Source organism: Eschrichtius robustus, chromosome 2, assembly GCF_028021215.1.
Source record: "Eschrichtius robustus isolate mEscRob2 chromosome 2, mEscRob2.pri, whole genome shotgun sequence".
NCBI classification, from domain to species: Eukaryota; Metazoa; Chordata; class Mammalia; order Artiodactyla; family Eschrichtiidae; genus Eschrichtius; species Eschrichtius robustus.
Window position 1 is genome coordinate 50491478 of NC_090825.1, and position 18675 is coordinate 50510152.

Consider the following 18675-nt stretch of genomic DNA (forward strand, 5'->3'; position numbering starts at 1 on the left):
CCAAATAACTGGAATTAGAAGTTTTTCTTGCAGTGGTTAACAGAGGGGAGGCTTCTGGTTATGATAACCTGAAAACCTATGCTACAAATACTAGAACTTCTCTAGAAATATTGATTATATACTACATAAATGCATAGATGAGCTTGTAACAAAGTAAAAGAAAGCCCAGGAGCTAAAAAGAAGAAAGGTGGAGAGAGCTTGGCAACAGACACATGACATAAAAACTACCCTTAGTGTTAGAGTGAGGTTGCTAGGCTCACTAATATACTCATAGTTATACAGGAGACCAAGGCCTTGGGTACACATGGGACAGGCAGTTGGGAACTGAGACCCCTGAGTAAAGCCAGGACTTGGGAAGGGTAACATTTTCAGTTAAACAGTAGATTAAAAAAAAACAGCATCCACGGACACAGAGATTATGAGGAAGTCTATATTGGCTTAGTCTCTGAGTAGATGGTAGAGAAAAGTCTCATCTGAAAATTCTGTTTGTTCAGTTTTTTTTAAAAGAAACTTTTTATGAAAAATTTCAAACATACACAAAAATAGAGGAATGGCATAATGAATCATCATGTATCCATCAACCAGCTTTAATAGTTCTTATTATTCTTCCATTCATGTTTCTTTTTTCTGCATTATAATTTGTTTCTACATTATATAATTTTGCCTGTAAATAGTCAAAATTAGAATATTTATCTCTAGCCTAAGGACCTTTAAAAAACATAGCAACAGTTTTATATATTATGTCCAACAAAATTAACAGTTCTTTAATATCATCTAATACCTAGTTCATGTATAATTTTCTCTGGTTGTCTCAAAAATATTTTTTTAGAGTTGATTTGTTTGAATCAAGATTCAAACAAGGTCTACACATTGCATTTGTTAGACATCTTAAATCTCTTAAGTTTCTCCTCCCTCTTTTAAAATTAATTTATTTGTTGAAAAAACCAAGTTGTAGAATTAACTACATTCTGTATTTGGCTGGTTGTAGCCTCATGGTGTCATTTCAACATTCCTCTATTCATGTAGTAAATAAAGTGGTTCTTAGATTTAGAGGTTTGATTCAGTTCAGGTTATTATTATTATTATTTTAAGAATACTTTAGAGATGGTGCTCAGTATTTTCAGCTGCATTACATCAGGAGGCACAAGATGTTTGGTTGTTGTTATAACGTGAATTGTATCCCCCCAAATTCATATACTGAAGAGCTAATTCCCAGTAGGTACCTCAGGCTGTAACTGTATTTGGAGATAAGGCCTTTAAAGGGTGATTATGTTGGAATGAGGCTGTTTGGGTGGACCCATTCCAATCTGAGTGGTGTCTTTATAAGTAGGGGAAATTTGGACTTGCAAAGAGACACCAGGGTATGTGCCTACAGAAGAAAGGTCATGTGAGGACACATGAGAAGGCAGCCATCTAACATCCAAGGAGAGAGGCTCAGAAGAAACCAACCCTGATGGCCCCTTGATCTTAGACTTCTAGTCTCCAAAACTGTGGGAAAAAAAAAAAAGTCTGTTGTTAAAGCCATCCAGTCGGTTGTATTTTGTTATGGTAACCCTAGCAAACCAGTACAGTTGTCCTGTTTTCGAGTGATGTTAAGATTGATCTTTGAGTTCAGGTGGTAACAGCCTTACACATACATTATAAAATGCTCCATCATCCTTTTTTCCCAATGTTTTTAGTATCCATTGATTTCTTTCCCTTAAATCCATCATTTCATTAGGGGTTGTAAATGGTGATTATGTTAATCATCCTACATTTATTAGCATGATACCTTTAAACTGAAGAATTTTTCCTCACCAACTATTTGTTCACCCAGAAATAGTCTGTAGATTCTTTTCCTATATTTATTCATTTTCAATTCTGACATCCTCCAAATCACCTGAGAATCCTTAACTTCAGATTTTAGTACTTGGATTTATATTGAATACTAACAGGGTGATCCAAGGAGCCCCAAACTAAGAAACTTACCTAAAAGCTATTCCTGTGCTGGTGATGTTCCTCAAGCACCTGGCAGATACAATGTGAAACTGTTCGTCCTGGAGGGGCAGGTCCTCAAACAAGGTCCCATAGTTGTCTCATGGTGAAGATGAATTCATATTCCAAAATTACAAAACTCAGGGGGAAATGAGTGAAAGTTAATAGACATAACTGAGAGGAAATTTAGATCCCCAGAAAATTTATGTGAGCCCAGGGCTCAGGATTTTGTTCTCTTCTCTATCCATACTTACAACCTTATAGATCTTATCCATTTTCATGGCTTTAGAGAACCTGCCCACATTTAAAGCTCCCGCTCAGACACTCTTCAGAACTCCAGATTCTTGAATCCAGCTTACACTTAACAGTTCTTTGTGAAAGTTGAATAGACATCTCAAACTTAATACATCCAAAACTCAACTCCTGATCTGCCCCTTCTGTTCCACCTGCATCTGTCCCCATATCAGTCAATGGCAGTTGCATCCTTAGAGTTGCTCATGCCAAAAGATTTGGAGCCATCCTTGATTCCTCTTTCTCTTAGACCCCATATTCAGTCTGTCTGGAAATCCTGTTTGTTCTACCTTCAGTGTATATCCAGAATTTGACCATTATTTACCGCTACCACTACTATCACCCCAATCTGGGCCTTATCTTTTGGCTGGATTACTGTAGCAACATTTTTCCATTAAAATGGAGTTTATCTAGTAGGAGAGTTAAATTGATAGTTTCATAACCACATTTCTGCTTTATACTCAGAGAATCTTATTTAAAACTAAATCTAGTAAGCCATTTAAAAAGTGCTACTTTAAACTTTTATACATAAAATAGATAAACAACAGGGTCCTACTGTATCCCACAGGGAACTATATTCACTATCCTGTAATAAACCATAATAGAAATGAAAAAAATACCAGAAACTAAGTGGCTTAAAAAAAAGCGCTACTTTATCCAATTTTTCTTTTCTAACCTTAAGTAATTATGAGTAAGTAAGAGTTTAGTAGTGCAGGGGCAGAATCTTTTGGAAGCACCTTGTATATTAGGACAAGCTATTGATTCATCTAGAATCATATGAAAATGTTAATTATATTTTAGTCTCTAAATTGGACTTTTTCCCCATGTAATGCAGTATAATGAAATTAGTCATAGAATTGGCTCATAGGTGAATTTATGTGAAATGAAGAATGTGGTTTATATGTGATCTGTTAGAATTTCCTTTCAGTGCCCAGAGTAAGAAAATTAGTTGCCTCTAATTCAAATCAACATATATAGGCATGTAAAAAGCATCATGTGGTATTATAAAGGACTATGAAGATTTGAGATACTGCTTATGCCCTTTCTTTGGGTACTTACAACTTAGAGGAAGAAACAAACGTACACGTTAGTATAATACCTGGTGGTGTAGTGACATGAGTACTAGACAGAGGCTTAGGTAACAGATGAACTATTCAAAGATAAAGGCTGTTCAGGAAAGACGGAAGCAAACAATGAAAGTGCCAAGAGCTTTAAACCCTTTTGTGGGTAAGATGATGGGATAAATAAGTAAAATAAACAAGCCCAAGTTTCTTAGCTTCCAGGTCAGTGCTTTATCTGCTAGGAGATACCTACTACTTTTTTGTCTCCATTATCTAGCAATCTTTTACAGTAACCTAGTATAGCTGCCTCTGTATCCAGCAAAAAGCATCTCTGAGTAACTACACCTTTGCCCAGAAGAAAAAAGGGTTTTGAAGCCAGTGTGCTTATTTTTGTTACCAATTTCTCATTTGAATCCTTTTTTGATTATTGATACTTGACCCATCAAAAAGAATATAGCCATCCAATAAAAGCATGGTGAGTTCCACAACTTACTTCTTATCAGCTTTCAGTTAAGACCATGCTTCATATCATATTAATATATTTTACATAAAGTAAATATGTTTTAGCTCTTATTTTCCATTCTAAGAAATCAGCCTGCGAAGCACCTGGGGAAACAAGGCTGCATTTGACCTCAGGATCAATTCTTTAATTAGATACTTTCCTCTGAGAACCCTGACAATTTTGCCTACTCTCTCTCTCCCAACTGGCTTAGAACCCCTCTTACCCTCTCATATGCGTTCACAGTACATGTTTTATTTTTATTTTGTGTGTGTGTGTGTGTGTTCCCTGACAAAACAGTAGGTTCTCAGCAAATATTCACTGAATGAGTGAATATTTGTAGCCTCAAAACACAACTTAAAATTAATTTTTAAAAATCACCTGGTTTTATTTTCTTCTTGCTACTGCCTCTTCTTGTCCAATCAGAAATATTTTTGGCAGTTTTTTAAAAAATATGTTCAGATGTATCCTAGTCTGCTCAAAAATCTCCAAATATGACTATACCTATTGTTTGGAACAAAACTTTGTAGACTCATCATATGGTGATTTCTAAGATTTACATATGAGAACAAATAGACACACACCATTTTGAAAATATATTTTAGCTTTCCTCATAACTCGATTAATTCTGTATGTAATTTCTACCTTTTCATATGTTTTCTTCTTAAGGAAGTAGCATGTGAGAAATAAGTGAATATTTGGGTGCTACATACTATTACTTTCATCCATTTTTAGAATGCATTCCTTCTTTTACCAGAGTGGTAGCAGTTTAAATGAGCAAAATTAATCAAAATACAGAATTTACAGAGTATCTACATTTCTTCAATGATATTTTTACAATTCTTAAAGGTGTCACTTGGATTCAAAGACTGCAGTGAGCATTCAAGACTGAGTGTCTGAGGTATGTTGGTGAGAAAGAAGAGGGGAAAGGAGAAATTTAAAAGAATAAAGAGATGGTATTCAACTTCAAGTGTAGTGTGTAGTTTAAGAAGCTATGTGAGAGTGTAAAAGAACTTGGTAGCTACTACAGCATCAAATTTATATTACCTTTTCTCCTTAAGGTAGAATATGCATTGTATTATGCCTAAGAGTTCAGCAAGCCCAGGGGAGGTAGAAGGGAAGAAAAGGGAGGGTGGGTAGAGGTGACCAGATGGTGATAAGGTAGTTTGAACTACTGAATAATTCTTTGTCAACAAAAGTTGGGTGCTTTCCAAGAAAAATGTTTCTCGATGTGAACACTAAAGTGTATGCAGAACCATTTAAACAGTTAACGTTGTTGAAGTTGACTTTATCATGTTCAACCCTGAAGTATGTAACACCAACAATTATTGAAGAAAATTGAGGTGTCTCTCTGTAATTTGTGATTTAGACAGTTGTAGAGTTAATAAATTGGAGGCTTCAATTGCCATTTTAGTCACTGAAGCTACCAAGTCTAGAATTATAGAATTGACAGTTTAGAAATCACCTGATCCAGCCTCCTATTTGTACCTGCAAAGTATCTGATACCCTTGACAAAGATTGAAAGCTAGTGTTAAGAGGGATCCTGAATTACAAGCCAGCTTTCACTAAATCATACATGTTCTAAAAATATCTATTGAACCACATAAGGCATATAAATTCCACAGGACTCTAGTTATATCTGTAAAACCCCGTTTTAATTTCTGCCTAATGTAAGATTAATTTTCAGGTCCTGATGTGTTCTTAAACAGTTTACAAAAAAGTGTAGTGACTGCTGCTTTGAAACGCAGTTACTTATATTTTTGCAGTTTTTCACAGACCATTGATTGCAGTGTTATTAATGCTTCTTTTCTGTATCTGCTTGGAGTTGAGCACATTTTATTCCAGTTCTTCTGTGTTCACAACACACATCAAGAAGATTCAGCATCAGCAGGGGGAGCTGACATGGTATCAATTTTACAAAATAACCAATATCTGTGCAGCATATTCCCAACAGAGTTATTACATATGATGTTCTGTTTATGTGAACAATCATTGGTTTCAAAGCCCACTTCTGCAAAACATTTGTGGATTACTTCTGAGGTTACTTTGTCCTACATAACAGTGAGATTTCTTTTACACTGAGAACATTTCTTTATATTACAAACTGCTTCTTATTTCATGGAGACATAATCTACCAAGCACTTCCAGTTTACAACCTTTAGGTGACAAATTGTGCCGCAGTCTAATGGCTACAAATGCAACGTGGTGCTTTTTAAGCAAAGAAAAGTATATACACATCTTTAATATAAGGCCCCAGGGGGTATGGGCAGGATATCTCAATCAGTAATAGAATATTCCTTTTCTGCAAGTAATTTTCTCTCTGATCTTAGTAGTCATTCTCTCCAAAATCCTGCCAGACATCAGTGTATTTTTGTTAACGTTATATATACAGGAAAGGTGTGTATATAAAAGAAATACTCAAATTTCCTCAAATAGTTCTGGCTCTTTACTACTATCATCATTGCAACAGACTAAGACTGACAGTCTGTATTTTTCTCCATGGCATCATTCCTTTGTAAGAGCTCATGTCTAGTTTGTTTGCACATTAAAGAGGAATCCCATCTAATCAGCATTCAATGTGCTCCCATTGGCATATGTATCCATAGACCTCCTACTTTCAAACCAATCTTCAGCAGAGATAAGAGATATAGATGCTTCATTATTTAGCTGTAGTAACATGGTATTGAGAGTCAAGGTTGACAGCAGCCTTTATCTGTAGTGCATTTTCATTAGCTTTTCCTTAAAAACAAACAAACCAACCTAAAATTTAGAAATATTATTTGCCTTGAAATGGTCTGAATTGGCTAATTCAGTTTAGTGTTTTATTTTCTAATTTGGTATGCATTGCTCCTTCCACACTTTTATCAGTTTTACCTCCGTTGGCTTTTTGTTTATACCTTGTTCCAATTTTTAAGAAATATATAGATAATTGATAAGGGAGCTCCAGATTCTTTGGCCATTTCACCTTTGATTTTTCTATCTTGTTCACTAGCATGATTTTTACCTTTTGAGAAATTTTGAACTCAATATTTTTCACAGGATTTTATTCTATGAATTCTATAAAAGGAAAGACATACAATAAAACATGGGCTTTCTAATAATGTCAAAATTGAGAAGACTGGCTTGGGTCTTATAGGTACTGTTCTAGACTGAATTGGCTGCAGATATGTTTTATCCTTCAAGAAAAGGGAAAAATGACCCTGAAGATAATTCAGAGATCAGCAGGACTGCCACTGCCTGCATAGGCCCAGAGCACACAGGTCCAGAGGGTAAAGTTGTCTCCTCCTGAGTTTCAAAGTGGAGTCACCCTCTTAGTTTCAGCAGACCATGTCCCTGTACATGGCCTCAAGGGCAAAGCCGCCTCCCATGGCCAAGGGCGTGAGGCCACCCATTCCAGTGGGCAGAAGACAAAGCCACCACCATAGTGGGCCCCAGCAGGCAAAGCATTGAACCAAAGAGAATTATTGTTGAGCCTTAAGTCTAATGTAGTTTGCCTGGCTAGGTTTTGGACTTGCTTGGGACCTGTCATCCTTCCTTTCTTTTTTCTGATTTCTCCCTTTTAGAATGGGAATGTCTATCCTATGCCTGTCTGACCATTTTATTTTGGAAGTACATAATTTTTCTGTTTTCATAGGTTCACAACTTAGAGGAATTTTGCCTCAGGATGAATCATACCTCAAGTCTCAGCCACACTTGATTTAGATGATACTTTGGACTTGGAGTAGATTCTGGAATGGGTTAAGACTTTTGAGACTGTTAGGATAGGGTGAATATATTTTGCATGTGAGAAGGACCTGAATTTTGGGGACAAGAGGGAGGAATGTTATAGACTGAATTGTCCCCCTCCCAAATCCGTATATTGAAGTCCTTACCCCCAATATGATAGTATTTGGAGATAGGGCCTTTAAGGTTAAATGAGCTTATAAGGGCGGGGCCCTAGTCTAGTAGGACTGTTGTCCTTATAAGAAGAGGAAGAGACACCAGAAGTGCACATGCACAGAGGAAGGGCCATGTGAGGACATAGCAAGAAGGTGGCTGTCTGCAAGCTAGAAAGAAAGCCCTCACTAGAACCCAAAACTTCTGTCACCCTGATCTCAGATTTCCAACCTTCAGAACTGATAAATTTCTATTGTTTAAGCTACCCTGTCTGTGGTATTCTGTTATGGCAGCCCAAGTAAACTAATACAGGTATCATACTGACAAGGTAGAAGTTTTTCTTACATTTAGAAAACCAATGTTAATGTCAGATTTCAAAGGAAAAACTATTTTCAATCATTTAAATAAACAAGACAAAAGCATACTTTCCCATTTGTTAATGAATATTAATAACTTTGAGTAGATAATGCTATTATATGTCAAAATAATTATATATATATATATATATATATATATTTTTTTTTTTTTGGCTGTGTTGGGTCTTCGTTTCTGTGCGTGGGCTTTCTCAAGTTGTGGCAAGTGGGGGCCACTCTTCATCGCGGTGCGCGGGCCTCTCACTGTCGCGGCCTCTCTTGTTGCGGAGCACAAGCTCCAGACGCGCGGGCTCAGTAGTTGTGGCTCACGGGCCTAGTTGCTCCGTGGCATGTGGGATCTTCCCAGACCAGGGCTCGAACCCGTGTCCCCTGCATTGGCAGGCAGATTCTCAACCACTGCGCCACCAGGGAAGCCCTATATTTTTTAATTAAGACACTTTTAGAGCAGTTTTAGCTTTACAAAAATATTGCACAGAAAGTATAGAAAGCTCTCATATACTCCCTCTCCCCTGTACAGTTTTTCCTATTATTAACCTCTTGTGTTAGTGTGATACACTTTTTACAGTTGATGATTGAATGTTGATGTATTATTTTTAACTAAAGTCTATAGTTTACATTAGGGTTCACTCTGTGTATAGATCTATAGGTTTTAACAAATGTATAATGTCATGTACCCACCACTATATGATAGTTCCACTGCCCTAAAATTCTCCTATGTTCTACCTATTCATTCTTCCCTCTCTCTGTCCAAATAATTAGATATTGATATGTAAAGATGATAAAAGTGCTGGAAAACAGTAGCTTAAAATTTTCTTCCTTTACTGTTACGGTAGAAAAGTTGGAATACTTCACATTCAAATTCTTTGCATGAAATACAAAAATACAGAAGTGTTGTCCCTATGTGAGAGATCTTTACATTGGATTTTTGTATCTTGACCCATTTCCAATTGTGTAGGATTTGGATTCCAAACTCTTCTTTAGCATTTAACCAACTCTTTGGTCATGAAAGGAGCTGGGACCCTTTATCCACATATAAGCTGATCTTTGACATGTGTCACTTTTATAATGAGAGAGCAGCAGGGACACATTCCTACATCTTCCCCATTCTCCATTTTTTCCTTGGTGGTGGATAAGTAATCCCCCTATAAGCAGAGGTAGGAAAATACATCTCTGATTCCTTCTGTCGATGGAATTCCTTGACTTCCATGTATCATAAACACTGACAGTGTAACCAGGACCAGATGATGAAAACTGTTACTGTAGACGTTGCTCCATATTGAGAATTCTTTACCCACTCTTCTCAAACAGAGGCAAGTATGGGATTATGTTGATGAAATAAGATACATATGAAAACATAAACATATCACAAGCATACAGCTTGATGAATTTTCACAAAGTGAGCACACCTATATAATGAGTGCCCAGACTGAGAAACTAATAGTACGTTAGAAATGAGCAACGTAGTTCTAAGAAGGTGGAAGCGTCTGCAGCCCAAAAAAGAAAACTGGTGTCACAGGCACTTGATTTCTTTTTCACTTGCTAAATCTTCCCAATCCTTATACCTCTTATTTACTTTTCTTCCATTGTGTTCTAAAGCTGAATAATATGAAAAATAGCATCATTGTCTCTGTTTTCTTCCTAATTTTCATGGAATGCTTTTAAAGTTTTACCATCAGGTGTTATAATTGCTGAGGTTTTCAGTAAGCCCTTTCTTTATCAGGTTAATGAAATTTCCTTCTGTTTCTAGGATGCTAAGTATTGCTGTCTTTTTATCATGACTAAATGTTGAACTTTACCAAAAGTTTTATTTTGCATCTTTCGAGGTGGTCCTGTGTTATTTTTCTTTTAATCTTACAGTTTGTAAAATATATAGGCCTTTTTTTTTCATTTTGAATCATCCTTGAATTCCTGAAAATAATCTTGTTTGGCTAAAATGTATTATTCTTTTACATCATTGATGGATTCCATGACTAATATTTTATTTAGGATTTTATCATCTGTGTTCATAAATAGATTGGTATGTAATTTTCTTTTCTTATACTCTCTTTGTCTAGTTTTATATCTCCTTGTCTAGTTAGTGTGTCAAGGTTATGTTTTATTTGCAGAGCTCATCTTCCTTTTATATTTTCTGGCCACCACAATTATATAGGTTACAAAGATTATCCATTTCTTAAAGAGTTGGAAAAATTTGCCAGTTAGATCATTTTTGCCTGGACCCCCCCCCCCCCTATTTTTTATGAGTTTTGGAGAAGATATTTGAAGTCTATTTCAATTTTTAAAGTCTTTTTGGTTTATTCTTATTTTCTAATTTTAGATAAATTTTAGTAGTTTATATTTTGTCCACTTCATCTCAAGTTTAAATCCATGAATAAAAAGAAGGTGAGCAAACCTTGGAGACCCAGGAGTGTAGAATTTGACCTGTGCCAGATGCTGATTTTTACCATAAAAAAGTTGTAAGTAGCAAAAGGCAGATGAAGGAATGAAACGTCTTTGTGTAGATTATAATTCAGTAGTTGACTTTATAGAAAATTTCATAAATTGTTATAAACTTTGTTATAAATATATTTCTCCATGGGGACCCACCTATCCTTCTTAGATATTTTAAAGGATATTGGTGGAAAATAAGATTTCCATAGGCAACATTTTTGGGACAGCTGTTTTGCTGAACTGAAGTAGCAGTTCTCAAAATGTGGCCCACATCCCCTGGTGGACCACAGAGAGTCAGGTCAAACTATTCTTGGTAATACTAAGATGTTATTTGCCTTTTCTGCTCTGTTAACATTTTCATTCATTATGGAAAAGCAATAGAGTAAAACTTCTGGTCCTTTAGCAGAATCAAGACAGTGGTGACAAACAGTATTAGTAGCCATTTTATTCTTCACTGCCATACACAGGCAGTTAAAAAAAAACCCTGGGCTTCCCTGGTGACACAGCGGTTAAGAATCTGCCTGCCAATGCAGAGGCCACGGGTTCGAGCCCTGGTCCGGGAAGATCCCACATGCCACAGAGCAGCTAAGCCCATGTGCCACAACTACTGAGCCTGCGCTCTAGAGCCCGCAAGCCTAGAGCCTGTGCTCCACAACAGGAGAAGCCACTGCAATGAGAAGCCCGCACGCCACAACCAAGGGTAGCCCTCGCCGCAACTAGAGAAAGCCCGTACGCAGCAACAAAGACCCAACGCAGCCAAAAATAAATAAATAAATAAATAAATAAATACAAATTTATTTTTAAAAAAAAAACCGGTTTATTGAAGCAGTAAATAATATTGATTTTATTAAATCTTTACTCTTCAATACATATATTTTTAATATTCCATGTGAAAAAAAATGGGAAGAATGCATAAAGCACTTCTGTAGTACACTGAATGCTGATGGTGGGTAGTCTTGAAGAAAAGCCCTTGTTCAGTTGTTTTAGCTGAGAGTTGAACTATCCACCTTTCCACAGCACACCATTTTTACTTGAATGACAAACTGTGGTTATTCAGACATGGATATTTGGTGATATTTGTTGCAAGTGATAAAATTTGAATTTTAAACAAAAATTAGCACTTTGAAAAACTTGTATCCACTGCTATGAGCTTAACTACTGCCCGATAATTAAAGAAGTTTTGGCTGAGGTTGGTGGTAATGTTAACAAATGTGACTTTTTTGATATTTTGTAATGAAATAGGTCAATATTTGAGAGATATGCATAACTCAGCCAGACGTTACTTTACATATGCCCACTGTGTTGAGGAAATACTAGAAAGTGACAGGAATATCAGGATAAGTAGTGAAGTATGGCAAGAGGAAATCTATGAGCGGGCAATATGGAGAAAATCAAGCAGATATTAGCAGCTAGCTTGGTCCAAGAGACCAAGCTTTGGCAGGAGCCAAGAACGTTACCATAACAAAGACTGTGACATAGGTGGGAAGAACTAGGGCCCAAGGGAGCACCCCATTTTAGAAAAACACATGTATCTGATCTGATGAGAACTGGAGTAAGAGATGAGGAACAGGGTTTGGAAGAAAAGCAGACTACTATACCTGAATTTCTTAGACCTTATCAGTCTGTAAGTTGCACCACAGTCCTATGAACAGTAATACCAGAATTTTGTAGTTTGTTATTCGCATTTGTTGGCTCAGAACCCAGCACTCTCTGCAGAATCCTTCCAAGTATTTCTGAGCATTGTGAGACATTCATATGTGTTCAGCAGTAAGTTCATTTTCATGTTGTTTTACTGTTTCCCAAGGTCACTCCTCTGTTTGCTTTGCTAGTTCTCTAGTTGCTGCCCCCAGGTCCTCAGAGTGTTAAAGCCATTTGGTGTATCTGCTCAAAATTGTTTAGACCCCAACAAAAAACAGAATTTTCAGTTGTTTACTTATACAGCTTCTTCTTTTCTAGAACCCATACTAGTGTCTAGGGAGCTGGAGTTAGGGATGGATTTGAGTTAGCGTCTGACAACCAGGCTGTATTCAAATCAGTTCAAAGACTACCATTTTGTTAATAGGTTCATTTACCATGTTTGACGTCTTCTTTTAGCATAAATTCTCTGAAAGAAGCCACCTCAGATGTCCTATAAATATATCACTGTAGTGTAGTCTCCAGTTCTCCTTTCAAGTTCAGATATGTATAAACACAGCTTTATTTCTTCCCTTGGGCTCCTCACATCCCTTGCTAAAGGACTTCTATTTGGTTTGCCCCGCTGGTTAGGCAGGCATACTTAATAATTGGTATGGGAAAAAGAATTTTTGTAAGTTGAGCTGCCAGATCTCGTTGATTTGATTTCAGTGAACACTTGTTGACTGTCATTTTGGTGCCAGGTACAATATTTGATTGTAAAAATGCAGCTTAGAATAGAACATGGTGCTTTTTAGGACCGCACCGTTAAATTAATAGGACACATACACACATATAAGTGTAATACAACTTGACTAGTGCTACTGTAGAGGTACATGCAAAGTTCCATGGGAACACAGAAGAGGGAGGAAGTGTAGTTTTCTGGGGAGCATCTGTAAAAGAAAATTTTGAGCTCAGCCTTAAAGGATGAAAAGTATTTCTTAAATAAGTCAAAGGAAAAGGAAGTGATATTACAGGAAGAGAGAACAACAGATTTGAAAGTGGAAAAGCAGAAAAAGGTATTTTTAGGGAAATGCACAAAGATCTGCATAGTATTGGTGTGGTGTGTTCATGGAGGGGACACCAAGACTTGAGAGCTAGTTAGGAGTTGGATTTTAAACGTGTAAAGGGCCTTTTTGTTTTTTAAAGAGGAAAGACTAAATGATCTTTTTATTCTCTTTGTAGAAAACACTGCAAAGTTGTCATATGAAGAGGCAATCAAAACGTATGCAGCTAAAAATATAATGAAAAAATATAGAGGATTATACAAGTATGTCAGGACAGTTAAGTGGTAAAAAATATTATGACTTTTTAAAATTTTGAGTCTTTAATGTATGCGGTAAAAGTTTTTTGTTTTTGCATCTTATTTATTTATTTATTTTTTAACATCTTTATTGGAGTGTAATTGCTTTACAATGGTGTGTTAGTTTCTGCTTTATAACAAAGTGAATCAGTTATACATATACGTATGTTCCCATATCTCTTCCCTCTTGCATCTCCTTTGAAATAGTTGTAGATTCAATTGTGAATTGTGAATTATAGATTCATGGAGCAATCCTGTATACCCTTCAAACAATCTACTTTATTCAGATTTTACCAGTTACATGTACTCATGTGTGTGTGTATTTAGTTATATGTGATTTTATCACATGTGTAGATTCATGTGAGCAACACCACAATCAGATACAGAACGGTTCCATCGCAAGAATCCCTTGTGCTACCTAAAGGACCTTTTTTGACATCTTAAGAAGCTTAGACTGTATGTTTTTTTATTGAAGTATAGTTGATTTACAATGTTATATTAGTTTCAGGTGTACAACATAGTGATTCAGTATTTTTACAGATTATACTTTATTTAAAGTTATTATAAAATAATGGCCATATTTCCCTGTGCTGTACAACATATCCTTGTTGCTTATCTGTTTTATACATAGTGGTTCATAGCTCTTAATCCCATACCCCTATCTTGTCCCTCTCCTTTTCCCTCTCCACACTGGTAACCACTAGTTTGTTCTCTATACCTGTGAATCTGTTTCTATTTTGTTATATACATTTATCTGTTTTATCTTTTAGATTCCGCATATAAGTGGTAGCATATTTGTCTTTCTCTGTCTGACCTATTCCACTAAGCTTAATACTCTCCAGGTCTATCCATGTTGTTGCAAATGGAGCTTAGACTGTATTCTGTCCCTCAGAGTGTGATCTTCAGATCACCTGTTACAGAATCACCTAGTTGCTTGTTAAATATGCAGAATCCCACCCTAGAAACATTGAATTAGAATTCCTGGGACTGCGGCCCTGTGACATACGTTTAAATAAACTCCCCAGGTGCTTCTTATACCATACCTATGAGGACATGAATGTGAGCTGACCTCTGAATGATGAGAAGAGAGCCAACCATGCAAAGACCTGGGGCGAGGAGGCCTAGACAGGTGCTGTCCAGCAGGAGTATAATACAAGCCAGATATGTAATTTAAAAATTTACAGTAGCCACATTCAAAAAGTAAAAAGAAACATGAAATTAATTTTTACAATATGTTTTATTTAACTCAGTATATTAAAAATTTGATTTCAACATGAAATAAATATGAAAACTGTTAAGATATTTAACATTCTTTTTTTCTACACAGTATTCAAAATTCAGTGTATATTTTACCCTTACTGTGCATCTCAGTTCAGATTAGCCACATTTCGAGCGCTTAATAACACATCTAACAAGTGGCTACCGTACAGGGTAGACAGAGCGAACAGCCAGTACAAAGGCCCTAAAGGAGATGCATGTAGAGATAGCATTTGACATTCAGAATTTGAAAATATTGGTCTTAGAGCTTTGGAATAAGATCAAACTAGATGTATAGATTTAAAAATCATTGCCATAAAAGAGTTGTCACACAGAGTATAATTCTCAGTGATTCTCAGTGAAAACTTATTAGAATCACCAATAGGGCTTTTTCTAACTACATGCTTGCACTCCAAGAGGTCATGGAACAGCCCTGAGGGGAGGGGAGAAGTGGGGAGGTGTGTATGGATCTCAGGGAAGGGAAGAACATAGACGGATATGGAGTTTCTCCTTTGTTGATTCTGATGTGATCCCTCCCTGCAATCCCCATTCCTGGTTGAGAACCATTGGTGTTTAAAAGGGAGATGAGGATAGAAGATACTAGGAAGACGACTGAGAGATGAAAGGAGTGCTAATGAAGCTAAGGAGGGGAGCATCAACAATGATGAAAGCAGGGGGAGGTCAGAATACTTGCAAATTAAGATATTATTGATGATCATTGAGGACAAAGCTCAAGTAGAGTGGCAACTGGGCTAAGGATGGGTTCTGAAGATGTCAGTGGAGACTGAACTGCTGCCTAGCACCTGAAGGTCAGACAGAGCTAGATAGGTTGCAAGAGGGGCATGCTGTGCCCTTCCAGGCAGAGTTCTTCAAATCCTTCCTTTAAATTTGGTTGAAGTCCATCTATGTTCTCTCTCTTGTCCCTTCAGCTGTTACATCTTAATTAATTGTTTGTGTATTAACACAGCCTGTCCTCACCCTGACCACACTATAGAATCACCTGGGGAACTTTTTAATAAAAAGTACCCATTCCTAACTCCCTCCCCATTTCAGAATAAGTTAAAATTTCTAAGAGTGGGGCCTGGCCTAGGCATCACTATTTTGTAAAACTTCTCAAGTTACTCTATGAGCTAGGGTAGAAAACTATTGATCTATAGCATAGTGAGGTCTGTGACGGAAAATAAGTTTTACTCATCTTTGTGCCCCTAGAGTTTGACTCATTGTGTGGCATATGGTTAGCTCTCAGTAAATGTTTGTTGAATAAATGAAATATTAAAGATCTAACAAATGAGGAAATGTGGCCAGGGAGCTAGGCAGGCCCTTGTGGACAGCTTAATAAAATAACATTTCTTTTCTTTATAATGAGTAGTTACCAGGCAGGTTATTAAATACACTGCACCTATTTTGGAATCCTTATTAGTATGAAACTGTTTTCCCAAATTGGTCTGAATCACAATACTGACATAAAATCTCAAGTATAAAAATAGACTAAAAAATTGGTAGAGTTATTATCTAAGTCTTTGCACATAGCACAAGATGTAGTATAGTTAACTGTTCCACTGAATATAATATACAAGAGAAATTAATGCATTTAGGATACAGAATTTTTCCCATTAATTTGAAGTAATTTTTTTTTATTGGAGTACAGTTGCTTTACAATGTTGTGTTAGTTTCTACTGTACAGCAAAGTGAGTCAGCTATACGTATACATATATCCCCTCTTTTTTGGATTTCCTTCCCATTTAGGTCATCACAGAGCATTGAGTAGAGTTCCCTGTGCTATACAGTAGGTTCTCATTAGTTATCTATTTTATACATAGTATCAATAGTGTATATATGTCAATCCCCATCTCCCAATTCATCCCACCCCCCTTTACCCCTTGGTGTTCATACGTTTGTTCTCCACGTCTGTGTCTGTATTTCTGCTTTGCAAATAAGATCATCTATACAATTTTTTTAGATTCCACATATATGCGTTAGTAAACGATATTTGTTTTTCTCTTTCTGACTTACTTCACTCTGTATGACAGTCTCTAGGTCCATCCACGTCTCTACAAATGACCTGATTTCGTTTCTTTTAATGGCTGAGTAATATTCCATTGTGCATATGTACACATCTTCCTTATCCATTCCTCTGTTGATGGACATTTAGGTTGCTTCCATGTCCTGCCTATTGTGAATAGTACTGCAATGAAATTGGGGTGCATATGTCTTTTTGAATTATGGTCTTCTCTGGGTATATGCCCAGTAGTAGGATTGCTGGGTCATATGGTAGTTCTATTTTTAGTTTCTTAAGGAACTTCCATACTGTTCTCCATAGTGGTTGTATCAATTTACATTCCCACCAACAGTGCAAGAGGGTTCCCTTTTCTCCAGAATGATGGCCATTCTGACCCGTGTGAAGTAATTACTTCTAATTTTCACAGAATTAACTACAACTCAATAAATCCTGTTATATTTAAAATTTAATGCTGTGGCTATTCAAAACATCCTATTTGTAAGAATATTTATAGTTCTTTGTTATGACTTTTAAAGTTACTGGAGTAACCTATTTAACTGTTCTTACCTTTTACCACTTTGAGTGAGAACAGATGGAAAGAAATAGACAAAATGTTCTGCAAAAATAAAATAAGCTGGTAGTCACTAATATAATACATCATTATCAGAATTAATCCTGGATATAGTTTGTAGAGCACCCCTAGCCTAAGACTAGTAGTACCTCAATAAATGATAATTCTCTTCTTTCTGGTCCTCATGTAGCTCATGCTGTTCAAAGGGTTTAGGAAATCAAGTTTAATCTGACACGGTTTAACATTCTAAAAATGCATTACTTTTCCCACAGATGAAGAGAAGTAAAGAATTGATAACTAAAAATCATAATCAAGAAGAAATAAGTATTCTTCGTTGTTGGAAATGTAGAAAATGCATAGCAGGTTCTGGTTGTTTCATGGAATGTCTTGAGCATCAAGTGACTAAGGTGAGTATTGCTAACTGTATAATCATCAAATAATTTCCTAGTATAGGAATGCTGGGGGCACACCTACACATGCACACATATCCCTCCGCACCTGACTTAGCTTTTACCTTATTTTACCTGATCCACTGAAAACATTTCAAAGTGGTATTCGAAAGGCATCCCACCTTCCACAGTTACAATTAAGTTTACCTCTAGCTGCTGACATTAACATGACCTTAAAGTTTTAAGTGCAGGATCACAAACATAGGTTGAAGATAATAGTCCATGTTTATTTTATCCCCACCATGAGTGAACTTAGTCATCACCACGCAATTAAATTCAAGATCATATTAAAAAATAGAAAACCTATTTTTATATGTATATAAAAACATATACATATATATAAACATATATATATACATATACATATTATATATATAGTATTCAGTATGGGCCTAAAAGGGAAAGTTCATGTATAATTTAAAAGTCAATAGAAAAACCTGAATAATATTTAAAAGCATTTAATTGGTTGTCCTGGTAAAAGTAAATGTTTTTAAAAAAACAGATAAAATCCCTAAACTTCTCTAAGAGCAATATGCAAGAGGCAATATCAAAGAGGTCCAAACTAGACAGTAGTCCATGCACTTTACAGGAAATTCTCAATTCAGCAGAGAGAGTGGATGTAATTGTTTTCTTCCCCTTCTTTGAGGGACTGTTTGTATTGTTTAATTTTTTCCTCAGCCACATTTGATCATGATTATTTCCTATCCACTCTAACAGATTAGCCAGCTTGAACTGATAATAGTGGAAGACTTTGACTGCATACTTACTACATGGCAGATACTTTTTTTTTTTTTTAACATCTTTTAAAAACTGAAAAAACATTTTAATTGGAGGAAAATGTCTTTTCATGCTGAGTATTTTATTGGGTGTAATTTATAAAGTAAAAAAAAAAATGTATACAGCTTGATAAATTTTTTTCAGCC

General features: G+C 36.1%; 1 protein-coding gene across 5 annotated transcripts in view; it reads left to right on the forward strand.

The window, feature by feature from the left end:
- The window catches only part of RNF180 (ring finger protein 180), a 301957-nt gene that overhangs the window by 11900 nt on the left and 271382 nt on the right, over positions 1–18675 (forward strand). For 3 of the 5 annotated variants that reach the window (XM_068533115.1, XM_068533097.1, XM_068533123.1), the window contains exon 2: positions 17576–17710. In XM_068533115.1, the coding sequence (XP_068389216.1) occupies positions 17576–17710 (135 nt within the window). Of the gene's footprint in view, positions 1–13392; positions 13444–17575; positions 17711–18675 lie in introns of those variants that run through there. The other 2 variants (XM_068533108.1, XM_068533132.1) reach the window with 2 other exon arrangements.